At 36.2% G+C, this 27,987-nt stretch overlaps 1 protein-coding gene across 1 annotated transcript in view; it reads left to right on the top strand.

Moving 5' to 3' along the window:
• Positions 1 to 27,987, top strand: part of SEMA3A (semaphorin 3A) — a 329,851-nt gene that overhangs the window by 84,816 nt on the left and 217,048 nt on the right. Inside the window, exon 3 of the mRNA XM_033862942.2 lies at positions 10,765 to 10,957. Within this exon, the coding sequence (XP_033718833.1) occupies positions 10,846 to 10,957 (112 nt within the window). The 5' untranslated portion in view covers positions 10,765 to 10,845. The remainder of the gene's footprint in view (positions 1 to 10,764; positions 10,958 to 27,987) is intronic.

Genomic DNA, 27,987 nt, shown 5'->3' with positions numbered 1-27,987 from the left:
AATAATGTTATGTTTACGTAATGTCTATAGAAAAAGATATCTTACCCATATTTGTTACAGTACCCAGTCACTCATTTTTATACTTGACGGAAAGGACTGTGGAAAGTATTCCAAAGCCCATTTAATGAAAACACGCACAGAAAATTAGAAAAGTAAGAGCAATTAGGGAAAACCTTTAGAGTAAATAAAAGGTCGTCTTAATTTGTATAGTAAAATTCACCCAAGTAAAATTGCTGGCTTATTTCTTTTCTAATAGTTTTAAAGTATCAATGCATTGCAGAGATATTAACATTTAAATACATCAGAATGGGAAGAAAGCTAGAGTGTCAATCATGTCATTTTTATGAAATTATTCTGAAATCGTTTGAGGCAAAGGAAACGTGATCTAGCTGCTGGGGTGGCGCACAGCCCGCCAGTGTTAGATCCCTCAAGTGCCACATCCTGCATCTTGTTAAATGTAACTCAGTCGTCTCTATTTCAGCAAAAGGGTCTTTATTTTCATCCGGGCACTCCAGTCTTAAAGTAGACTAAAGCTTAAGTTTGTTTAAAGCTACAATATGATTATTCCTATAAAACAATTAGTGACATTTGAACCACTTTCTGATAGACTCAATTTAGTGGGAGTCTAAGTGGCTTTCTACATTTGTTGAATGAACATTTGAAAATGCTGCTAAATACATTTGAAACAGCATTTTTTGAGGGAATACACTGGACAGATTTTTTTAAAATTCCATATAGGTTTATAAAACATGAGTCTTTCTTTAAAATCTGCTTAGCATATCCCAAAACTTATGTCCAGTGAATCTAGAAAGTTTTGCCATGCACTGATAATTGTGCAAAAATAGAAATCGGAATTCTATTCAGATTGTGACAATTGTATTTTCATACTTCGTAATGTTTTGACGTCTGGCAATTATAACGAAAATAAATATGAAAATGGACTTATTTTGTAGTTTAATATATCCATAAAAATTTATTTTGTGACTCTAAATGATATTTTGGGGGTATCCATTTGTAGATTTAAGAAACTGTTCAAAGATAGTGGTATAATGTTAATCATTGTCCTGTTTCTGCCAGTGTATTTTAACAGTAATAATAAAGGTAAAGGGAAATTGTTTCTGTTGAAGCTATTATAGTAAAACATTCCACTAGAATGGAAAATTAACTTATTTACCAGCCAATCAAGATTCCCTAGTGTTCTGAAAACAGCATGAAAAACAATTCTAACAGTTAAAATACTAAATAGTGCTGTTGACCTATGAGACATAATAGCTTAAAATATAAATAGTAGTAGGAAATATTCCCATAATAGTTGTACAGGTGTTTCACCTGTTGACCTAAACTTCTCTGCTTCCTAAAGTTAAGTATGACACTTATCTGGGAAAAATATTTGCTCTGCAACGTAAATACTGATTCATGAAGCTTGCAACTTAGGTTATTTTAAAAACCACTTGCAGGTTGAGGATTTAGTGCTAATAATGGGCCCTCCACTAATTTAAGGCTTGAGTTACCGTAAAAGATACAACTCTCTCTATACTGTGTGAGCTGTGAAAGGTGGAGGATCTCAAAACCACATCTGGCCAAGTGAGTCACTGGCAGTTTGTTAAGATGGGAAACGCCGCTCTCCTTCCATTTGCAGCTGCCTGGGGTTGCAGGGCTGGTTAGCGAAGGCAACTTCATGCTTGTTAGTCTAAGACAGGGTTTCTCCACTTGCTGCAGCCTTCTCTACTCTTCATATTTCCATTTAGCTATCTTATTCTTTGTGATCAAACCTCCTGCACTTGATATGTAAATTTGGTGCATTTAAAATCGAACATGTGATACTTAAAGGACAACATTTCAACACACAGAAGTAATAGCAGCCTATGTTCTCCTTTCTTCTTTTTCATCTAACATTTGCAATGATTCTCAAAGGGTTGTCTTTTCTTTCTGCAAAAGGGCATTTTAGAATCACTGTTTTTTACCAACAATATTTACACGATACCCTGGCCCCCCATATTCAATTCTGATGTCCAGAGGTTTGGTCAAACGCTGAACTGCAGAGTCCGGCTCCATGCTCTGTGAAGGTGGAAATTCTGCCTAGGAACACTGGCTCTCTGAATGTCCTCGTACCGGGCAGTGTCAAATATGATAACTGGTTTGGTCCTAACAGCCACTGGGAAGCTGAGAGATGCCCAATCTCATTTGTAGCCAAAGAAACTAAAATTTCAATTATATTGCTACAAATTGTGATCTTGTGATTTAAACCCAGGTGTCCTGTCTCATATAATATATGCATTTTCACAATTGTGGTGGCTTTCTTTCCGGGATTTTTATAAACACCACTCAATTTTTAAAATAAAAAAATAAGAACTTATTGCCATTTGAAAACACTGTATATTTGGTAATACTGTAGAATGTTCATTTTGATTAATGTCCGATTTAGCAACATACTGTAATAATTTGCAGGCTGTAGGAAATCTGAAGAGAGGTCTTTAATCTGAAAAGAAATCTATAATTGAATAAAAAATAATAATAACAAAAATAATTTTCCATGCTTTGAAGAAAAGACCAAACATATTTTATTTTATGGACTATAATGTGGTTACTTTAGCAGCATTTTAAATGAACAAGTTAGAACTCTATCAATGTTACTCTCTACACTCCAATCCATGTTTAGTATAAGAGCGTGGAAAACTAGTATAATTGTACCTGCAAAGAAACTATTTCTACCGAACTATTTATTCAAATTGTGAGATTTCTGGGCCTAACATATATTTCCCCTGACCCTTTAATTAATTAATTAATCCATTAATTAATAGGTTAAACTTTACTCTGTGCCAGAGGTTATGCCGAGCACTGAAAATAAAATAATGAGAAAAAGTTTCTGTTCTCTTTGAGATTAGAGTCTGTTGAGGAAATTTATTATAATATAAAGTAATAAGAGCTAAACTAGATATATGCACCTAGCACCATAGAATCATAGGGGAGAGAGCTTCTAGAAGACTCACAAAACATTGTGAAAAAAGTATGCAAACCTTTTTTTTTAAAAAAAAGCAATCTTATATCCTGAGTCCCTAATGCAAAATCCTGATATAGGCATATTAACTTTAGGGGACTATAGTAGCCTATAATCAGGAGTAATCCAGGAAAATACATAGACAGTCTGTCATCGGGTAGGGTCTTCCACAGCAATAGAGAAAATATTACTAGACAGAATGAAAACAGGTACAGGATTTGATGAAAAGAAAAGAGCAGGAGAGATGTATTGTAAGTAAGTAAATAAATAAATGAATGAATGAATGAATAAATAAATCTCTCTCTCTAGACCAAAATGGGTACAGAAAGCTTTGTAGATGTTTTTTATCTTTATGGTAGAAAAAAAATTTTTTTTTATGGTAGAAAAATTTTTTTAAAAAGGATAAATTGGCATTGGTTAGCAGGACTATATATCACTAATTCTCAAAAAACTTGTAATTTGTTTTACAAGACACAATGACTGACACCTAGGCAATTCTCAAAATCTTCTTGAATAAATGGGTAAATATAAAAGAAACAATTCAAGAAATATAAGTAAAATGGTTTCAAATGTGACTGGATTTAAGAGTAAAGAAAGAGTATATGTATCTAAAATTACATCTCTGGAACCAAATAAGATGTGCTGGGTTACACACAGTAGCAAACACCTACAAACTCACGTTGACAGCCCAAGAAATAGATTCCCATATTTAGTGTGATTCACTCAAATTTAGTTTTCTTATTTCTCTAAGTGTTTTTATTTTAGCTTAACGGAATTGAAATAGGTTTCACAGTAATTATTGGCAGTAAATTATTTATTAATTATTAAATTGGCAGTAATTATTTAATATGCCAAAACAAGACCACCAAACTATCTGATTGTATCAAAAAACATCAAATGTTATTTCTACAAAATTACACAGCAAGGATTACACTCGTTTAAAATTTTAAGTTCAAAAATTAACTAGTGGGCTTTTTTCTTATGTATCATCAGCACATTATTACAGTTAATTGCTAAACTTTGAGATAATAGAGTTAAAAACTGTGTGAGAATACTATTTGTGGTAGTGGACATTATTTTTATGCCACAAAGGGTGTTTTATAATATTCTGTCTATTAGATATTTGAGGGCCTTTCAAGTGCTTTAAGTTACTAAAGTTATTCATCAACTTTGAAAGAACAAGCAAGAGACTAATCAGATCGCCATTTAAGTCCTCAAGTCAAACCATTTTCAACTTGGATCTGTAATTTAAGAAGATTCAAGGCTGGACATATTGGATGTTATTTTCTCTTCTCATCAATACGGCATGAGAAAATGAATTTATGTTGATTGATTTGCAAAGAGACTTATTCTTTGAATATGCCCTGAGGGAAAATGGTGGAGACTTGAATTTTCTTCCTAAATCACTTGTAAATAATAACTGTTAACTAATAAACAAGGCGTTTCCTAATCTCTCCCATAAGGTGACAGCTGCTCCTGTAGCCAAGGCAGTGAAATGAAACCTGGCATATAATTCTGACACCAACCCCACATCACAAAAGAAAAAAACGGAGAGCATAGACTAGACCACATGATATTTAACACTTGAAACAATACAGAATAGGGAAGAAAATAATTGAAGTCCTTTCTTCCTAACTCTTGCAATTTGGAGAACTCTGTGCCCTTGAAAAGCAGCATGCACTGTAGTTTTGGAGTCACCTTTCGCCAAACAGTTGGTTTTGCCATTATAATAAAGACTTTTAAGGAGCTTTAATTCTAGGCTTCAGCATTTCTGTTCCCTATCGTAATCAGTTTCAAACTCTTTAAAAACATTTTTAAGAAAAGAAAATAGGCTGCTTCCTAGAACATACAGATTTTAGTAAACTTACATCTGAGGTGCAACATTCTTTTCAGTGGTAACATAGGGAAACTATATGCATCTGCTTTGCCTGAGTCAGATGGAAAGTAGTCCTTTAAACAATACTGCCTAGTTTCTTCACTTTGTTTTGTTTAGTACAGATCTGCTTATTTGTTTATTCAGTGAGAAACTGTGTGCTATACCTTTGCTGAAAGCAAATAACTAATAACTTCATGTCCTGAAACACTCAACAGCCAACCTGCTCATTTCATTTGTATTCCAGGGATGCCTCATTTTTTCCTCCTCACTGCCTAGCCTGTACTGATCAGTATTAACAATGGGATTTTTGTCTCACTTGAAAACTTTCTTGTTCCATTTGAGTTGAGGTGGAGACACTCTCACTTAAAAACAAAACAAAACACCACCACAATAACAAAAAACACAAACAGGTATTCTGGTATTTTCAGTGTTTAATTATTGCAATAGATTAATATTCTGGAAAACTGCATTCACTTATCAGATAATCTAATAAAGAAACTGTAGTGATTCCACTGCTTAACTAGGTGAAAAAGGAAAAGTCCCATGTTTAAAACATTTTGAAATGTTGAAAAATATGATCGATTTAAAAAGTCGAAAGAAAAGAGAGACTGTGGAAATGGTAAATCCTGTTCCTATAACTGGATTTTAGCCACTTTTGGCTACATAGACACTAAACATAAAATTTTATGCATCCCTTTTTTGTCACTCTCTTCTGTTCCCCCCGCCCACAAACTTAATAAAACTCACCTGCTAGCCCTTCGAATCAAATTCTCAAGGAAAGGGAAGCTACCGCCTCACCTTACTGCTAAAGAACTTCCCCTGTAATTTCTGATACCCCTTAATGGTTTAAATTTTTCTTAAAATCTAGAGCCACAGCTAACGTGACTGGCCAGTTTCCGGACCCCTGCATTGATTTAACATCTATCATGTTAATTCATTTGAAAAACAAAAAGGCTTTTATCTTGAGTCCCTATTTACCTTAAATCTCATGATGAACACTGATGTCACAAGAGAAGACATAAAACTGTTTTCTCTTAAACTGTTGCAAGTTCAGTTCCGAGGAGGGGCTAGCTTATTTTACTGAGATCTCTGTTCATGGGTGGGTAATAGGCAAAGACAGGAGTTAATGCTTCCCTAGAGATTGAATTCCTTCTGCCTTGTACCAATCCTTCCTCTCAACTCATGCTTTCACACGTTGCTTGCCCCAAAAGCATTCACAGGGGTCAGATTTTTAAAAAAGTTTAACCTAATTTCTTAAATATTGCTTTTAACCTGCTGCCACCAAGCCCCCCATTCTCAGCGACTACGGCAGTAGTTCTTAAATAACTACCATTTTTTGGCTAGAATGAATAATACATCAACTATTTAGTTTTCCCAATTAATAAGATGTCTTTTGATCTTCTAAAGAATGTTTTCACCCACACAATTCTTTTTTAGAAAAAAAAATAATAATTCAACTTCCCTGTACCAGAAAAACCCTCATTAAAAATGAATTTCCAGCATGAGATGTCAGAGCAAGGGCAAATGTTCTAATCTGATATTTGCTGTAATTCTGTTGATCATAGGTCTTTCTCATATACTAATGAAGCATTCTCTTGAAGGAAAAAAAGGGAGATAGCAGATGTTGAATGGAAACTAATATATATTTTTTTACATGACTCAATTGAATAACACCTTGGGAAGAGTACGGAAATTTGTGTTTGTTTTTTAGTATTGGTTTCCTTCTTGGTGTTTTTTGTTAGGAGAGCTGGTTAACCAACTCCTTTTGAAATTCTTAACTTCATAATTTCTCTTAAAGAGGTCCTCTACTTTTGTGGCTGGTACACCCTTTGGGGGTGTTTATCTAACCATAGTGAAATGGTGGGTGGAGCGGGATTGCAGGGAGAGGCAGGTATGTTTAATGAAGTGCACCATAGCATCAAGTACACTTAATCCACTCAGTCTCTTAAATATATCTAAGCTGTTTCTCCTTATATTCTTTTATGCACAAATATAGCAAGTGTTTTTACCTACCACTCACAGAAAGTTTCAGGCTGTCTATAACCTGGGGAAGCACTTGGAATACCATCTCACAAATTAGAACAATTTCTGCTATTAAACTGCAATGTTTATTGCCATCCCAGTTTGTTTCATTAATAAATAACAAATTATAGAAAGTGTACATTTAAAAAATGTACACATTAGTTTTAGCTAACATATGAAAAATCAAAAATACATTTCCAATGGAGAATTGCTTTAACATCTATCTTCTTTGACTGTACTGGTCTTAACTGAAAAAGAAGAGTTAACCAAAGTGTTGTGAAGTTGGAAGAGTTGTTTCTCTAGAAAATCAAGCACGCCACCCAGAAAACTGCCTGTCAAGAGTTTTATACTTGGAAGTCTCTGTAATCCATCTCAATATGGAGTGGGGTGAGATTAAAAACTACTGATTTATTTGACAGAAATATATACAACAGCATGATCATCATATTAAACACCTGCTTAAATTTGACTCTGTAGCAGGACTTAATCACATCTGAAAACTTGAAATTTAAGAAGATATTATAAACTCAGTTGCAAGTAAATTATAGCATATGATGTAGATCGTGGGTTAGAAAATAATTGAAAATAGAGATACTGCTTTAAGAGAAACAAAATAAGATTTTTCACTTGTACCTTAAAAAAACTCAACGTTAAAAGGTCAATATACTATGTATGACTTTTAAAAACGTAAATGATGCAGTAAAATCAATGGTTAATGTGGCAAATACAGGAGGCTTGACCGTGTCAGGGCTGAGGTCACAGATTCAGAATAGGGAGCAATGTTCCTTGGGAGGTGAATCAAAATTCACATTTCACACATGCAGATTTTGATAGATTCTGATGACATCCACCCAAGTCCACCTCAACTTTGCATCTACCTCAATTCAGAAATAGGTTTAACCTCGGTCATCCCTCACATGTTTGGGTGTTATAAGAAAAACATTGAAAGTAACTTTATTTAACCCTGACCAAAGTCAATTGAGAAAGCAGTAGAAATATAATATTACAAATACTTTGGTAAGTATTTTTCAGGAAGTAGTTCCTTCCTTCCTTCCCCCTTCCTTCCTTCCTCTCTTCCCCCCCCTCTTTCTTTCCTTCCACAATTAAAAAAATTCTATCTGTGGTCACACTTTTCTACTATTTTATAATTTAATCAGTCTAGAACAGTTATGCTTACATAAAAAATTTCCTATTCTCACATTTTTTAATTAAAAAAATTACAGATAAGTAAATATAAATGTGAATTCATTAAACTTTCAATTGTTTGAAAAGACCCAAAGATCATAAAAATTTTAGAGGGTAAGAAAAATGTTAAATAAGTACATTAAAGTTTTTAAAAAATTTGTGTGTATATAAACATGGGGTGTCAGTGCTACCAACTTCCAGGCTTCAACATTAAGTTATTTATTTTACAAAATAAAGTAATTCTGTCATGATTTTGTGGTTCAGACTCCAGATTGAATGTCTTTCTTCTCCATGGAGTCAATTCTGACCCTCTTTTATCTGAATTTTACCTACAACCTTTTATTTTTCCTGGACAACATCAAAATGTTTCAGGATTAGACATTACGCAAGTGAAATGGATACATTTCTAAATTTGCTTATCCTGTTTAGTTTTGACAAATATAAACTTGCTCTGCTAGTCTAGGTAACAAGAGCTGGAGAAAAATAGATATTTACAATATATATTAATGAAAATGGTACAAGTATTTAAAGTATTTAACCATATGTGGTATTTCAATAGGATAATTCGTTAGTCCAGTCTTCTAAATAATCCCAAAGTGACATGAATTCCTCTGCAGAATGAATGTCTATAGAGAGTAATCCATGGAAGACAGACAAGCCTCTTGTCATTTGCAGCCTTAATCCATTGCCTAGAGCGTGAAAAGTGCTCAGGATAACAAGTGTGGGAATCAGTAAAATCAACATTATTTTTGGATTTTATTTTCTTAACAATACTGACTGATCAATAGGCTGGCGGAAACTGACAAATACAATAGGGTCTGTTTGATGAATCAATCTAGTGAAGTAGAAAGAGAATCCCTGCTCCCCCTCCCCCATTCTCGCCCCTTTAAATCCTCTTCATTCTCTTCCTCCTCGTCCACCTACACTTACACAAACACACGCACACACACGCACACACACACAGAGGGAGAGAGGGCGGGAGAGAGGGACAGAGGGAGTTGCTCTTTCTCTATTGGTCTATAGACATTAAGTAATGAAAGCTGTAGTGACAATGCTTAGGTCATTTTTTATAAGAATACTAAACCACTTTCAATAAGTGTTTTTGTTTTTAATTGTAAGACTCACCCTGTCCTTTCAGCCAAGAAATTTCCATATTACCGAAATAGAGCTCTCTCCTCCAAATTTCTAACGTGTGCTGTATGTGGGGTTGGGGGGAGGGTGCAGAGTAGAGAGAGTTGGGGAATAAAGAAGGGAAAGTTCTGTCCTGTTGATCTTCATACGCCCTTCCTCAAAACAAAACAAAACAAAACAAAACCATAAGGATATCAGCTTTGAGAAAAATTGAAAGAAAATACGAAAGGAAATTTAAACACCTCAGGCAACATGCCTGTTTAGAAAAGAATTAATGGTGTTTGTATGACTGCCTGAATACATGCATGTATGTCCACAGAAAATTTAGTAACCCTTCACCAGCTCATGAAGACGCAGAGATATTCTCTTTATGTTGGTCCTTGACACCCAGCAGGGACTTCTGTGAACTTTGTCATCTTCCTCTGCCCTTTAAACCAAAACTAGGGAAGTGGCTTTAATTAATGAGATGTGATGCACTAAAAATGTTAGCCAGACCATTCCAGGAGCTGGAAAACCATACATGTTTTTAAATGCTGAGTGTCCTTTTGAGAATCCCCTGTTGTAATTTATAATTCTCAGTGGACCTATATTTGTCTTGAGCTGATTGTTGAAATGGGCTTTACTAGGAATTTCTTCGCTGAAATTGCAGTGGGGCGGGGGAAGGGGGTGGTTGATCCAAGGGGGTTTCTTGGGAGGAGGGAATGATTGCTAACAAGATTTTAAAACCTCCAGTGGTTAAAGTTATATTGATGAAAAGGACAGACATATATATGCATATCCATATACGTATATAGGCATAAACATACGTATAACATACAACACACAAGTCCAAGCAGAATTATATAATGAGCATGAGTTGGAAATTATGTAGGTAGCAGAATTCAGAATTTTTTCATCAAAATTGCACCTAAAAATGGCTATAAAACAACGCTTGCCTTGGGAAGTAAATTTATAGCTACATGCCTTTCACAGGCACGTTGGAGTGTTCTGCTCCCGGCTCTAATCTCTACGAGATGTTTTTTGCATGTGTTGTGTGACAGGAGGGAAGGGGAGTGGGCTGAGCTCGCCTGTTCTCCCATTGTCAGCCAGTCTAGTGAGTGTTGGGAAAACCTGTCTGTGGGATCTTGTGTCATCTCTCCCTACATGTGTACAGGAAAAGTCCGCGCTGCTCACGGTTTCTCTCTCTCTCTCTCTCTCTCTCTCTCTCTCTCTCTCTCTCTCTCTCTCTGTTCCCCTTTCATTCTGCTTCCCCGGAGCCGAATGAAGCAGGCAGCAGGATTAGAGTCCGCCAGCTATCAGAAGAGTCTAGATAAAAGGAACTGCTTCTTAAGCACCACTGCTGCAGCCGTTGTTGATTTTTTTTTCTTTCCACACAACAGTTGTGCCTCATTATCCGGTGCCTGGCTCGATTTTTTTTTTTTTTTTTTTTTGGAGGGTTTGAAGTTTCTGGGCTTCAGTGACTGTTACAGAAGAAGAGGTGTTAGTGTTGCCTGGAGGTCTTGATTGTCTGCATTTATGAATGAAACTGACCTAAATCACCTGTTACCTCCAGTTTCCAGATTGTTTGAACTTCTGTGGCCGCACAATACAGGACCCGAGACTGAAGCAGCATAGGACCCACAGTGCCTGCAGCATGGGCTGGTTCGCTAGGATTGTCTGTCTTTTCTGGGGAGTAGTACTTACAGCAAGAGCAAACTATCAAAATGGGAAGAACAATGTGCCAAGGCTGAAATTATCCTACAAAGGTAAGTTTTTCTTTTCCTTTTATTTGACTAGCTTTCTAATGCCTCCCTGCCCCCTGCCTTTTCATTCCTTGAACTCCCTCCCAACCTAAACCGTAAAACCTTTAGTTTAACCTGGGAAACCTTTGTGATCGTGTGTGTCTTTTGGAGATGATTGAAACACTTTTTTATAAAAGCATGGCTTCTGTTGGATATATGACAATTTAAATGCAAACAAAGAACATTTAATCACATTTGCAGAGAGAAGCTGAATGCCTGGTAAATGCTGATCTATATATGTGATCATATATCCTGATAATTCTTCTGACTCTACTCCTATTAAAATATTTTTAAAAACCACTATTGCAACAATGGTCTCTTTGTAGATGTGAGTGCCTCACCTATAATAATTATTATGATGCATTGTATTTTCTTAGTTTTAGACAGTAAATGGTTAATTGTCATCATGAATATTCAGTTTGTTCAGATCTGACAATCAGATGCTTAACATAAGCAGTAGATCATGGTTTGCCAAGAGAATATAAACTGGAGAGAACAGACTAGTTTTTCCACAGTGTGTTATGATTGTACAAAAGACTGTGTATTTGGCTAATTGGTGCAAAGCTAAAGCCTTTGAAATGTAATGTTATTTGATTCTATATGTACTTCAGTGAGAACTGAAGAGATACTACTTGCTAGTTGTACAGCTAGCTGTGTGAACTTCTTTTCAAAAAAAGTATAAATTTAAGAAGAAAAAAAAAAAGCCTTATCACATGATCGGTCTGGTTACATCTTAATGTGTATGCTTGTTTTTTAATGAGGATTTTAAGGAAAATATTTGTTCTATATTTGTTTAGATAGATTTTATAGATAGATGTATAATATCATGCTAATATGGATTCCAACATGGTATATATAACTTTTAATGGAAGAGAATATTTATATAACTGAGGTATTATTAAAATGGAGTTGAAGATTAAACTGTTTTAACTCAAGTAGTTTTACTCCCTAGGGTGTTGCTTTCTTATGATTCTCAAATTTCTACAGTTGGGGGTGGGGCAATAAGAAGCTTCAATTATATTTCGTTTTTAGCCTATGATGTGAAAGAAAATTATTGCATCTATCTGTAGAGATGTCTGTCTACTATACATTGCTCTTATGCCAGAAAAGATATTCTTTAATTTTCACATGATGGGGAACATCTCTTTCTGAGTACTCTAGTGTGAATGAGAACCACAAAATAGGAAATACAGATGTAATTTTTCACACTTTGGATTAGAAAATTAAACACCTACTAAATGTGTTTGTTTGTATTTAATACTTAGATAAAATACATTGAATTGGAAAATATATTTATTTTTGGTATAATTTTTTGGTTATTAAAATGAGAATGAATTTTAACCATTAGCAAGCAGAATTGCAACTGTACTCATATAAGGTTTTTAAAAATAATCAAAAGGCACCCATTAAATATTTAATTAAATCCCAATTGTGTCTTTATATAGTAACTGTCTTTAAATTATTTTCCTAGTGTATGATATTATGGTATCTGTGTTTTCATCAGTTTTTGTTTTCTATTTTTACTCTTTGAGAGTATTTCATCCAATGATTCTTAGGTTAATCGTCCACTTTCTTCAAGTTTATCTTCCTCATGAGTAAGTTTTACGTACGAGTTTACTTCCTGAAGATGTGAATAGCTATATGCTATAATTGTGGAGTAAGTTTGAAACATGACATGCATTTTAAAAATCTATATTTGGAGATACTTGTCTAAGTGCTAAATAAATTGCAAAATTAGTAGGAACTGAGAATTATTCTTATTTATTTTGCAAGAATTTTATTTCCGTGGTAATGGATTACTCTCCATTAATAGAAAAGGCACCAGTTCTTTATACATATTAAAAGATAGCATTTAATTAGAATAGCCCTTTGTTATATACAAATACTTTAAACTTGTCTAATGAAGTGAGTTGTATATATTGACAAGATGTATATATTTGAAACTGTCTCTATGAGCTCTTTTTAGCAATGGTATCCATTAGAATTATTCTGCTTTCCTTTAAACCAAAAACTGCCCTACAGCTACATAACAATTCTATTGATATACCTAGAGCTTGGCAATTTGGTAAAACAAGCTGTGAAATGAACAACACCAAAAAGAATAATAGGGATGGCCCAAGCAATTTTTCTTCTGCCCTTTTATTGGTCTGTCATTACCTTTTTGTCTCTACATGTATACTTGTTTTTCCAAAGCAACTGCCTGGTAGCCAATTGTCAGTACTTTGTTTCTAAGCTGTAATAGAGATTTTTTTTTTTTTAGCTACTTCTTTTTCCTCCTTAATTAGATGTCAAACACGGTTAAAACATCCACTGCTTTGCCCTTAAAAATATTCCAGCATGATTCATGAAGAGTTAAATCCCTGCCAACCCTAATTTCCCATGGTCACTTGTTTTCAAAGATCCACCATTAACCCTCTCATTTCTCAGGTTGCCAGGACGAAGTTTCAGGCAATCACTGTGCTTACTTTCTACTTGTCATTTTGCCTGGTAGGAGATAAAAGAGATTTGATATGTTAAATGAGAAAGAAAGAGAAGTAAGAACAAGAAGGCAGCCTTTGTAGTGGATATACATATATATCTAATAAGGTACCTCTTTACTTTCTAGGAACAGGAATTAAATAGATGTTTTCAGGACCATCTGGAGAAGTGATAATATTAGAAAAATGGGGTAGGCTGGCTTTTCCTCTGAACCAATCTGATTTAGAATCCTTGCGGGGGAAGCAAATGTGAGAACTCTGTAAATCTCAGCAGTCACATACAAATTATCCTCAAGAAACATTCACTCAGAGATACTTTTCCCTTCCTTAAATTCATGTAATATAGCTAGATGTTATAATGCTTCTTTTTAAAATTGATGAATAACTGTTTATTTGCCCTACGAAACTAGTCAAATTTCACTTTTCTCATGAAATACCAGATTATCATAAAATCTTCCTTTTGGAATGTGTGGTACAATGAAGACTTCAGAAAAAACGTATGGAAATCACAAGGAAATAAATTAGGTCTGGGGTTTTAAACAAATGGCAAACATTCCATCACTCAGTGTAATGAGCTTTTCCAGGACATTGTGTGCTTCAGTTTTAGTAGAAATCAAAGACACATGCAAGTCTGAATGTGACGGTGATCATGTGAATCCAAAGATTATATCAGTGCCTTTAACTTTACCTTCATAGGGAGGACTTAGTAAATAGCCCTTAAATAAACGGTAGACATTTCAGAGGCTTTCTTTTCATACTTTGTAAAGGTTTTTTTGTTTTGTTTTTTTTCCAGAGTCAAATTGTTTAATTATTGTAAGAATGAGATTATTAGTTAAATCAAAATTCTCAGACATATCTTTTTGAGAGATGATAATGTTTAATTAAAAATTATGAATTAAAACTTGCAAAACCTTTTTTATTTGCCATTATTCAATATATTATGACCACTTCAAAATTTAATTTGTATGAATAATGATTTACTCATTAAACTTGTTGACTTTTCTGGGATTTTCATTAGTCTGCCAAAGCACAGGCATATATTTACATATTCGTACATATATGTGTACACATATATGAATAGGTGAATATACACGAAGGACAAAATTTATGTTAATATTTTAGAGTTAATAAAAACAATCTTGGCAATCTACACGTGGTAAATTATAATAAAATACTTTACAAATAAAATTGTCATTGGTTTTGAAGATAGTCATGTGTTAAATTACATATGTATATTATAGCACACGTGATCTTTTTTTTTAATATTTATTTTTTTATCTTTGGCCGCGTTGGGTCTTTGCTGCTTTGCGCGGGCTTCCTCTAGTTGCAGCGAGCAGGGACTATTCTTTGTTGTGGTGCGCGGGCTTCTCATTGCGGTGGCTTCTCTTGTTGCAGAGTACGGGCTCTAGGCGCACGGGCTTCAGTAGTTGTGGCATGCAGGCTCAGTAGTTGTGGCTCGCAGGCTCTAGAGAGCAGTCTCAGTAGTTGTGGCGCACGGGCTTAGTTGCTCCACGGCATGTGGGATCTTCCCGGACCAGGGCTTGAACTCGTGTTCCCTGCATTGGCAGGCAGATTCTTAAACACTGCGCCACCAGGGAAGCCCCAGGCATGATCTTTTGAGTCTCATGAAAAGTCTTCATGAATATCTCAAGTATTCAAGTAATAATATAAAATGGAATTTGTCTTATACTGGAAATCTCATAGCTAAAATGGAATGTGTCTTTGAAGAGTAGGGTAGTAACATGTATATTTTCACAGAGCAAAGACATTATAAATTCTTTGCAATACTTTATCTCCAGTAGTCACTGCATATATGGCATCCGATCTCTTATTTGCTGATTCTTATTTAGTATGGCCTTTTCTTCCCAAATTCTTTTAACTTTAAAAATCATATTTTGGTTCTGAAGTCTTCAATTTGAGCACGCTGAAAACTAGAACTTTTTATTTATCTACTCGACAAGTATATCCAGGCAAAATAATAAAAAACAATATAAAACGAAATGCACAGTATCACATCTTGCGATCCAGTGCGGATCAGATCAAATGAGAGCTAGTGAAAGTCTCCAGTTTGAGGCTTCTCTGTTTGGAGCTGCCAGCGAGATTGGCCTTTGAAATAATAACTTATCAGTGCAGACTTTGGCAAGTAAGAAAATGACTGAGACCACAAAACCACCCCATGTAAGATAACTCACCAACTTTTGATAATGATGTGCAGTCTTTAATAGCTTAAGGAAACCTGAATACTGAAGAGATGAATTTTCCAATTCTAACTTTTTTAGGTTATTTCTCTTCATATATATTATTTCCTAGACTCCACTCTTGTCAGTGATATGAAATGCCTAAATATTTAGGCAACTAAATAGAGGTATAGATCTGTGATAACTAATTTTTCTTTGTTTTCTTTTTTCATTATCATATATCAATCAAACATGATTTAAAAATATGTTGTGATTTTCAGTCTATTATATTTAAATTCTATATTGAAGAATTAATGCTATTAAAGGATTTTTCAGGAATAAATTTCATTGGAATCCATCAGTATGATTGCATATTTTCCTAGTAACAAAATAAAAGTTAAAGTGTTGGTAGCATAGCATAATGTATTTCTATTTAGTGTGACTATATAATTGTATTTGAGATGTGAGCTTTAAGTAACTTATAAAGTTATCAAGAACTTAAAGTCAGCTGTAAGGAAGTATGTGGTTTAACTTCTTATCCCAGTTTCTCTCATTTAAACTTCAGTGGTACACCTACGTATCACAGTTCCCAAGATCAAAATATCACACACACCTTTACATCGTTTTGGAGAACTGTAAAATCTAAAGTCAGGACTATTTTAAATAGAATTTACACTTGAGTTTTTAAAATTCTTCCAGTACTGAAATAAATTTTTAATTGATCATTATCTATAACATTCATTTACAAAGTCATGATATTATAGCATAGAGAGTTACATATTAATTGATGAAGACATTGCACTTATCAAACCTTCATGAAAATAAAAACCTATGATAAAATGATCCATTAATACAAAGCTGTAAGTAAAATCTCCAAAACTCATGACAGTGTCTTAGTTCATGCGGTGAAAGCTGATTTTAAAAAGACCAGCAGTTGTAAACATAAGTTAGAACCAGTGTGAATCTTGGGATGGATTTTACCCTTCATGACTTCTAAGGTGCTGTTTAAAGGAACTACCATGATTTGCAGTTCTATGCTTCTGCTAATAGGTGGCACTAGCAATTTGAGACAGTTCTTTCATTAGTTTGGAAATGGGAAGGCTGCTAGGATAAATACACACAGAATAGTGTGTGGAGACCAAGCTTGGAAAAACTGGCATGAGAGTCAGGATACGTAACAAGCACAAAACAGAAGCATTAGTTAAAATGGAATTTGCTACAGAATTTGATGTGCTCTTTGCATTTACTGGTACCTTCTGACCCTCAAAAAGTAGATTGTTCTAACCAAAATTAAATAAATAATGTAATTTAATTTAAATGAGAATTTACATGTGCAATTGGTCTATAAAATGTAAACAAAATAATGAGTGAAGCAGTAGTAACAAACAATCGGAGTGATGGAAGGACAGTGTCCTGTGGATATGTATAAATAATACATATATAATTATTTTAAGCCTGGATCATAAAGTGCACTTAACAGGAGCGAGGCAGCCTGCCTGTGGCACATTATCACCCTCATTTATAATTGGAGAGTGGCTAGTTGAGAAGGTAAAATAATGTTTAGAAAATTACATTTGGTATATTTTTAAAAGAATGACTCCTTTAGATTTGTAGGTTATTTTAAATTATTATCATAATTTAACATACCAAAGAACCAGTAAATTCTATCTGACACAAATAAATCTAAATGTCTTCAGTTACTATCTCCTTCCATTGCCAAAACATAAACATCAGTATAAATAGAGAATTTGCACACTATTTCCAAACAGTAACAAAGCTGGGCTCTGTCAAACCCAGGATAAGAGGATATACAATTTATACTTGAATTAGGGAATAAAGATAAGTAAAAATAAAATTCTGTTGAGTAAATATGAAGAGTGAATTAGTCTTAGTGTTTTCTACAAGCTTAGAGTAAAACTGAAAGGGACCACGAATTTAGGGAGTCTTGTCATCTCATGAATGAGTCGTTGAAACGACATATCCAGGTTTCCTTTGCTTGAAGAGATGTGCCGTGGGAAACCATGTTGACCAAAACTTTACAGTAACTTAATTTGTTACTGCAATCATAAACATGTCTTTGGATAAAATATAACATCACCCACTTGAGTCTTCATCAGCAAACTAAATGAAGTTTAGTTCTATTGATATGTCCAATGAGTTCTTTAGTCAAGAAAACTACTTATGTGGATCATCTTTGTTGTGTCAGATTGTGAGGTTCGAAGGCCAGATTGTATGGTTTTTCATTTGTGTAATCTCAAAGGCGAGCACAGTCACTCATTGAATGAACTTATGCTTCATTGGATACACCTTGTTTTTAACCGCAAAGTATACCTGTTTATAAGTGAGTACAAAATTAATACAAATCTGTAATAAATCAATTCATTATAAGTGAATAGTACGTTATAATGTGGTAGAGAAAGTAAAGTCAGTTCTAAATGCTAAGGTAGGAGGATATCAGTGGAGGCATTTAGATGCATGCAAAGGGCAGTGGTATCTCCACAAATAGAGTCTCCTCTGAGCCAAGCTTATTCCAGCACTGAATCACAAAGTGTCTGGGTCACCTTTGTTTGCCTGCAAGTAGGAGATGGAAAATATATAACAATAAATGCATCTTAGAAGCCTCTAGGAGAGAAATTATTTCATTCCTTTCAACAAATACCCTGAGTTTCCTTATTATGGTATCTCAGTACACACAACAAGAAAAGAAAGTGAGCGAGACGATTCTAAAATCAAATAGTGGCTAAAGACATACTGTCTCCTTATCACTCTTACTGTATCTGGATTTTTGTGTAGAACAAACCAGTCCTACCAAACAAAGTTGAAAATGCAATTGTTTAAAAGTTTAAATTGGCTAGATTTCATTGTCCACACTTTTGGGAGAATCCTGGCTTTGCTCTCTGACAACCTGCTAAGATTAATGCTGCAGAGCCTTCCTTGCTTCTTCTTACCCTTGATTCCACTTATCAAGAGCAGCAGTTACTCATTGCCCCTTGCTTTTCATCTCCAGCTAAGCCTCTGGCTTACTTTGGCTCTGTGCTCTATGGCCTGGGACCACCACCTACTTCCATCCTCAGCCCTTGCTCCCAAACCCCACCCGCCCAGGAGAGTAGATATGATAAGAAATATCCACAGGAATCTTTGTTGAAGTGTGATGTGCAAAATATATGTTGAGTTTGTTGTTTAAGATCCCAATCTTATATAATAGAAACGGTGAGAGAGAACAGTAGGCTACTTTCCTTAGTCCACTTATAGGTCTATAATTGATATCTAGAATATAAATTAATGTACAGTGCTTGACTTTACAGTCTTATAAAATATATGTTAGTCTTGTGACAAGGTAGAATTATCAATAGGAAAGGAAATAATACAACTACCCAGAGTGCTCTTACATACAAATCATAGTTATTCATGGTGTTTAAAAATGATTTAAGTCCTAATCCAAGCCCTTCCAGAATATATTTGGGGAAAGCCAAAACAAAGTTCTTTATGCCTGAGGTCAAATCAAAACTATACAAGCACTTTTGAGTCTTTATAATATGTGCAGAAATTTTACCTTCAAATTTGAAATTTCAAGAGAATAGACTCTGCTCTGTTGTAATCATCCTTTAAGAATTAGTTTAAATGAACCTAGGTTTTCATTAGCTATGCAAACTTCAATTATTTACAAAAATAAGTTATGATAAATAATAAGCATTTCTTACTTGTATTTTATATGTAAGACAAACACATAAAACCATGTAAGGCAAGTGGCAGATTTCTTCATGAATAAGTAGATTCTTGGATAAATAAAGTGAATACATAATGGGACTTCTGAGGAAGGTGGTATCACATCTACCTAAAGACTTCAGGGAATTTTGTAAAATAAGGCATAAGGAAGGTGGGCCTTGAAAGACAAGAAGTATGTGAGAAGGCAGAAATAGAAAAAAGTGACAATTAAACCACTATCAAAAATATTTGGGGGATATTTTTTTATAAAAGCAATATATTTTATAAAGTATGTAATAATACAGTTATATATATATTCTTATGCATTCAAATGTGATATGGAAACAAGTGTGTCCTTTAACAAGGGGAACTTAAAGTTGTAGTATGTCAGGCTAGGAATGTCATCTAGTTAACAGGTGTTTGTCTATGTTTGACTGAAAATGAGAGCAAGATGGACAAGTGGCACATCCTTGAAAGACTTTTCCACAGTGGTCACAGTGGTCATTTGGGCTTATTCCATCTCTCCTTTGAGATTTATCTGTAAAATATATGAGACAAGCTTCTTTCTAACCAATGGAGAAAAGAGGACAGTTGAGTGTTGTTATCCAGTATAGAAAACACTGTGACTGTTTTTCCTTGAAATTATAAAATATACTGGTTTAGAATGCAGGTTTCTTCTTGTTCTCCTAGTGAATTCCTATTTTTTTTTCTGCTTTACTCTATTATTTCTGTAACCAATCCACCAACAATTTTTAAAATTTATTTATTTATTTAATTTATTTTTTTTTACATCTTTATTGGAGTATAATTGCCTTACAATGGTGTGTTAGTTTCTGCTTTATAACAAAGTGAATCAGTTATACATATACATATGTTCCCATATCTCTTCCCTCTTGCGTCTCCCTCCCTCCCACTTTCCCTATCCCACCCCTCTAGGTGGTCACAAAGCGCGGAGCTGATCTCCCTGTGCTATGCGGCTGCTTCCCACTAGCTATCTATTTTACGTTTGGTAGTGTATATATGTCCATGCCACTCTCTCACTTTGTCCCAGCTTACCCTTCCCCCTCCCCATATCCTCAAGTCCATTCTCTAGTAGGTCTGTGTCTTTATTCCTGTCTTACCCCTAGGTTCTTCATGACCTTTTTATTTTTTCTTAAATTCCATATATACGTGTTAGCATATGGTATTTGTCTTTCTCCACCAACAATTTTGAAAAGAGCAACTGCTATTTTATAAATCATATTTGTTTTTAATATGAAGACACCCATATCATCTATATGATGATCATCAAGTATTAAGATGCCCCTTTAACTGTATATTCCTGTTATGTGGCACGTCTTTAAATGCAAAGTCATATGTTACATATATTTTAATTTGCTTAGCACTTTGTTATCATTCAGGACGTTCCTCTGGCTCACTTAAGAAGGAAACTTAGTTTCAGAACAAACAAGCTAGTAAAATCTTGGAACGTTTCATAACATATTAGACAAAGTTGTAGGTTCGTGGTATTTTGCAACACAAACTGCAAAAAGTTACTTCTGGAATTTTGGTCATAATAGAATAATCCCTTGTACTTGCAGAATTACATATAGATGAAGAGCTACACAAATCAATGTGTTTATACGTGATTCAAACGTGTGTGTATCCATAACAAATACAAGAAAAGTTACATTCAACTCATTACTTTTCTAAATCACATCATGTTTGAGAATTATGGAAAATGGAATGCCAATCACTAGAACACAGACTGAGGCAAAAGGTCATGGGAGACTGTCTCTCCCTTTGCTCGATGGCAGGTCTTGAGTGGTTCAGGACTGGCCATGATTTTCTGTCCTTTAGTGGTTGACCTTACCAGAGCATCTTCTACTGTGCAGTGCTGCTGTGTAGCCAAGTTCTCTGCTCTCTCTTAGGCACTTGCACTCTGGGAAGTTACCAAATTGCCTCTTTCAGTAGCCCTTCCATTAAGACTTCTCAGCATCTTGGCTCCAGGTCATGCAGTGTCTTTCCTCTAAAAGCACACAGGTCCTCTCAGGTCCTTCCACCTCCAGAATGTAGTGTGTGAGCAGGTCCCGCTGGTACAATAGCCCTTCATCTTTCCAGACTTGAAATAAATGATCTTTTTAACTGATCCTGGCCACCCTCCTCTACCCCTTTGCTCTGGAAGTACAAAGTCTTCAACCCATACCTTCTTATCCTATCCAAATAGATCTCCTCTAAGTCTATCATTTGGAAAACAAAATCTGTTCATTTTCCCCTGGGGGTATAGAAAAAGTTTCTAGGCCTCAAAAATTAAAAGCCTTTCTGTCTCTCTTGGGAAGAGGCTAGGAAGCTTTCATTTTTAGCAGATTAATCTACAGAAATTAAATGACTATTTCTTAATTAGGTAACTTTGCCACTTTAACTTTTCTCTAAGGGCTCTCTTCTACACACATACACCTAAAGCTAGACATCCTGCCTAGAACAGAGGGTGTGGTGCTCATATATTTTAGTCTAAATGTCTCAACTTTACATCTATAAAATATGCTGACTAAAGGACAAACAAATTAGTCTTCTTGACCCTTGAGATGTAGAAGTGTCCCGCAACTGATGAGTGGGAAGAAAAGCACAGCAGAAAGCTGACAACTGGAGGGCATGAGCCAGGGTTACCCAGGGAACTCTTCCCAGTCTGCCCATGCCCCTGCTTGGGAAAATTACTTTCCCAGGTGCTACAAGTTCTGGGAACCAGTTGCTGAGTAAGCTAGGGGCTTTTGCATGTACCCCTTCTACATAGCAAAGGCCACAGAAAATCTACACTTGGATCTACACTTGGATCTATAGTTTTGAACTTGTTTGTTCAAAACTATACTCACAGTCCTCTCTACAAACTTGTTTACCCTCTTGGTTCCCCATTTCAGGGATTGTTGTCATTTTGTCCTAGTTGTTCAGACCACTAGCATCTTTGCCTTCCCCTTGCTGACTCTCCCCATATCTAACCAATCTCAATGTTCTATGGATTCTCCCTCTGGAGTTCATCCCTCAAATCTTTCCTCTTCTGTCCTCCAGGTTAAGTCAGGCTCTTATCATTACTTGCCCTGTTATGACAGCAGTCACCTATAGTTGTCTCTTCTTTCTGTCATTACTGGCTACAAGTCTTTCTGAAATTCAAATCTAATTATACCTCTCCTTTTTAAAAAGTTCCTACTGATTACAGCCAAACTCCTTAGTTTTACCTAGAAGGATGATTAACCTAAAGTAGTCTAGGGCACAGAGGAGCTATTTGGAGGGCCTGCCATGGTTCAGCTATGAGGAAATGAATGCCGGAATAAGGATCATGATAATTGAAATGAGAAAGAAATGCTGGAAATGGGACACAATTGAACGTATAGAAAAATTGGGTTTGCGGAATGATTGTGTGTAGGGAGGATCTGGAGAATTCAAGAACAATAAGTTTTAAGTTTTCTGCAACTAGGAGTATTATACAACAATTGATAGTATCTGGAAAGTGAAACTCTCTTCACCTTACAGCCCAACCATGCCCCAATATAGTACTCCCTTCACGTCACACCTGTGACCTTGCTGCCGCCTGTCCTCCCACGCTCTCAATTGTGTACTGACGTTGTCCTCTCAAACAGACATCGACTTGAGTATCACCTTTGGCAAGGCTTTTGAAGAGGCAGAGAAACAGAGGTAGGAAACATAATATGGCACCTGTCCTGAAGAAACTTAGCATTCGCAAGGGAAGAAGACACAGATAGTCAACTTTGTAAGATCACACCTGCTCTTTATCTATCTTATATTCTCAGTCAAGTACAGAGTCTTGTGCATGACAGAGCCTTACTAAATACTCCTTGAATGAAGTGATTGAAGGAATAAGTGAGGAGGTGGCTGGTAATCATTCCAGGTGAGAGAGCTAAGGAGCAGAGGTGAGACCATACAAACAATGGATTTGAGAACAAAACATAGCCCAGTTTAAAGGTTTGTAAAATCAAGTACTGGGGCTTCCCTGGTGGCGCAGTGGTTGAGAATCTGCCTGCTAATGCAGGGGACATGGGTTCGAGCTCTGGTCTGGGAGGATCCCACGTGGCGTGGAGCAACTGGGCCCGTGAGCCACAACTACTGAGCCTGCGCGTCTGGAGCCTGTGCTCCACAAGAGAGGCTGCGATGGTGAGAGGCCCGCGCACCGTGATGAAGAGTGGCCCCCGCTTGCCACAACTAGAGAAGGCCCTCGCACAGAAATGAAGACGCAACACAGCAAAAATAAATAAATTAATTAAAATCAAGTAGTGAAATATTTGATTGGAAGAAAAATAATTTAAGGCTACAGGAGCAGTTCAAATGCTGATAAATGGTAGGGAACTCTGAAACAGAGTGTACAGGATTTAAACTTTAGATTCGAGTAATACGTGATGAAATTTTTTAAAGTTTATAAGTGAGTGGCATGTGCGAAGCAACACTTAGGCATCCCGAATCCTGGGAGTAGGGCTTTAGTTCTGAATTACTGAGTCATCATCTGAGATGCAGAAGCAAGATTCTGTAACAAGACTTATAACTCAGGTTAGGCTTCACATAATGACCTTGTTATCCTGGGGCACAGAGACTTCATATGTGGGCATGTAGCTCACCTTATCTACATGGAGCGTATATTTTCACATGTCCAGAAAAATGCAAGTTATACTTAAGAAAAACTGCAGATATTTATGATTTCGTGTAAAATTATAAATTCCAACAGTTGAGTGTCATTTAGGATATAGCTCTACCTAAAAATATTCTACATTATGTACTAATTCCTTCAAATATTAAGTTTATGGCAGACTATACATGTAAAACTTCTGATGAGGAATGATACATGCATTTTACTCTGTCACAAAGTCACTATTGAGGCAAAGCAAGATATCAAAGGTGACTTTCTTTTTTCCCCATCACCATATTATATGAGTTCATCATTCTTCTTTTTTTCTTTTTTTTTTCTTTTTTTTTTTTTTTTGCGGTACGCAGGCCTCTCACTGTTGTGGCCTCTCCCGTTGCGGAGCACAGGCTCCGGAGGCGCAGGCTCAGTGGCCATGGATCACGGGCCCAGCCGCTCTGCGGCATGTGGGATCTTCCCGGACCGGGGCATGAACGCGTGTCCCCTGCATCGGCAGGCGGACTGTCAACCACTGTGCCACCAGGGAAGCCCAGTTCATCATTCTTTTGATGAATTTTTTTTTTTTTTTTTTTCCTCCTGGGCTGGAAAGCAAAGATTCACTCCTTTGCATTTGATTCTAACTAGATAAAATTAGAAGCTGTACTCAGAGCAGCTACTCCTAAGACTCAGATTCCCTGTTGGACTCTCACATGCTGACCTGGAGCCATGGAGTTTTCTTACTTTCATTGCATGTTTTTCATGTTCAGTAGGGTCTCAGCCTTCTTTTGCTTCCCAAGGTGCTTATTCAGAACAGAATTAAGGTTCCCTCTGCTCACTCTAACAGAGCAGACGTCCGTTCTCTATCGATTGAACCCCCTAATCCAGACAGATTCTTGAGAAAGATTTCTAGCATAACAACAAAATGAGACCCAGTGACTCAAACAAATAGTTTCTTTCTGGCATGCATGAAATCACTTAGCAAGGCACAGTGTCCGTTGTGCCTACTGTTTCATCAGAAACAAGATTACTACTTATCTGATTGGCTTTGCTCTTTAGCTGTCAAATTGGAAAACAACTGTCTACTCTATGACAGTACTTCTGTTTCCATCTATATAAACATCTGCACATTAATTCTGAAAGAATCTGTTTAGTCTATTCTAAGCAGATGCCATATAAGGGAGTGAAATGAGCAATGTTATAGCGATTGGTTTCTTTTGTTTTTTTTTTTGTGGTACTCGGGCCTCTCACTGTTGTGGCCTCTCCCGTTGCGGGGCAACAGGCTCCGGACGCGCAGGCTCAGCGGCCATGGCTCACGGGCCCAGCCGCTCCGCAGCATGTGGGATCTTCCCGGACTGGGGCACGAACCCGTGTCCCCTGCATCGGCCAGCGGACTCTCAACCCCTGCGCCACCAGGGAAGCCCAGCGATTGGTTTCTTTAGTACAGGTCTCAGTCCAGAATATTGAACTGTACCACAAGCAACATACACTAAGGGTCATAGTCTCCTGAACAGATTCTCCATTGTACATATTACACCATCTTTTTCATACAAATTAGTTTTCTTTATAGAGTTAATAGCAGATTTACTGCCTTTTCACATTTACTAAAGAATAAAATTTCACATTCTTGGAGTATATAAAATGATAGCACATATTCAATTAAAATTATATATATTTGATCATATGTGTTGTCATTATTTAGTATTACTGAATAGTAAGTCATGCTGTGTTTACAGAGTTCAGGTACCTATTTGCTGGCCTTTTGAAAATCAGTGGCCTTTTTGAATTTAGCTGCTGGAACAAAAATTTCACCAATACAAGAGGAATCTAAGCCTAGCAAAGAAAGCAATGAATTGACTCTGGCATTTTCTAGGTGTTAGGACTCTGGCATGTATTTTAGCCTCAGGTTGCTCTTCTGTTAAATGCAGAGAATAGCTACTTTACAGTAGCTCTTATTGGGATATTGACAATACACGTGTAAGGTGTTCAGTCAGTGCTTGGTACATGGAAGAGGTTCATTAACTATTAATTCCTTGTGGCAGATTCATAATTGCATAGGTTCTAGGTTACAGTGTTTTGCTCATTCAGAGTGGGTATGCATGCATGCATTCTCTAGCTATTATGCTTATTTTGTGAACCAAATTAATAAATGCTAATAATACAAAGAAAATCACAGTTACTATATTTGTAATGTGCTTCTTTCAGAGACACGTAGCATAATAGTGCAAATCTTTGAAAACATGAAGTTTGTCAATGTCATCTGGTCACAAAGGAGAACCCTTTGTGAAAAGCTAGTGTCGCAAGTAAACAGTTGTAAAAAAATTTAAAAAGCTGAGTCTAACATTCAGCCTTTCAGTCCTACATAAGTGCCCTTCAATGTCTTGGTGTTGACTTGTTGCTTGTCACAGTTTTAAGTGACTGGACTATGGATGAGGGTATACATGATACTGACCATGGGGGGACTTCCCTGGTGTCGCAGTGGTTAAGAATCTGCCTGCGGGCTTCCCTGGTGGTGCAGTGGTTGAGAGTCCGCCTGCCGATGCAGGGGACACGGGTTCTCAAGAATCTGCCTGCCAATGCAGGGGACACCATTTGGATCCCTGGTCTGGGAAGATCCCACATGCCATGGAGCAACTAAACCCGTGCGCCACAGCCACTGAGCCTGTGCTCTAGAGCCCACGAGCCACAACTACTGAAGCATGCATGCTCTAGGGCCCATGCCGCGCAACAAGGGAAGCCACCGCAATGAGAAGCCCGCGTGCCTCGACGAAGAGTAGCCCCTGCTCGCCGCAACTAGAGAAAGCCCGTGTGCAGCAACGAAGACCCAACACAGCCAAAAAATTAATTAATTAATTAATTAATTTTAAAAAACACTAATTATGGGGATGAAAGCAGACATGATTTTTAGGTCTTCTGGCTCTCAATGCTTAGTGAGCCAGACTGAGCAAAGGAGCACCTGTTTCTTAAGAAAAGACTTGCCTGCATCTCGCAGATTATAAGTTCCAGTTTGTGTTTTCAACATGAACCAAGGTCAGCCATTTAATATTCAGTAAAAATAACCAGGAAATGACTAGTTTTATTAGCTCCTGTACTTACAGCATATCCTGTCAAATGGCGTAATGGTTGCCTTGAATATTATTTTGTTATGACTTGGTCCATGAAGACACAACATCCTTCATGACAACTTACAAAGTATTGAATCCACAGAGGAATTAACACAATATTCCCATTTAATATGTCCCCGAGGCTGAATGAAACATTGTAGATATGAAGTCTGAGTCTTTCAGACCAATTCTATGAACCTCCTGTGATGGCGAATAACCCACTTGCAGGAAAAAGGATATGCAGTCATTCGAGAAAATAAACTTGCAGTCTGAAGCTAGTAAATAGAATGAAGAAAATGTTGGGAGCCACTTAAAGGGGCTTTTGTCTAACAGAAGACACTGGGAAGCCAGACTGGGAAATCTAGACGTTGTCAGAAGGGGAGGTGACACTAACCACAGTTGGCTTTTAAAGGACTTCTCTGGAAGGCAGAATTCCTTTGAAAAACACTTTATGCACCAGCATGAATAAGTTTCTGAGGTACTCTAGACAAAGATGAATTTTATTTCTTTGTGGCTTTAGCAATATTACAATGCTCATAAACTCTTTTACCTTATGCCAGACATGTGGAAGCAATCAATATATGTAAATGATATGTGAAGGTGAGGCATAGTTTTAGCTTAAAATCTTAGACTGTCTGCGGTTATAAATTATAACCACATCACAAAGAGCTACTCGCCTTTTAATAGTAACTTAAATGTAAAAATAATCAGCGATAAATTCTTAAAACTGCTAGTGTTTTCTTAGTAAAGTACAATAAATGTAAAATATAGTGCTACTTTGTGCTGTTACATTATTTTTAAGACAACATTTAAAGGCAAATATTTTTTACTTTAAGTAATTATTAAAATGTAAATAACTGTAGTTAGACATAATTACATCAGTCTATCTCTGAAAAACTACTTTTTTGCCAAGGGTTGCATTTTAGATTAA

Source organism: Tursiops truncatus, chromosome 9 (assembly GCF_011762595.2).
Source record: "Tursiops truncatus isolate mTurTru1 chromosome 9, mTurTru1.mat.Y, whole genome shotgun sequence".
Lineage (NCBI taxonomy): Eukaryota > Metazoa > Chordata > Mammalia > Artiodactyla > Delphinidae > Tursiops > Tursiops truncatus.
The sequence above is the reverse complement of the archived record's forward strand: the minus strand, read 5'-3'. Positions and strand labels throughout refer to the sequence as shown.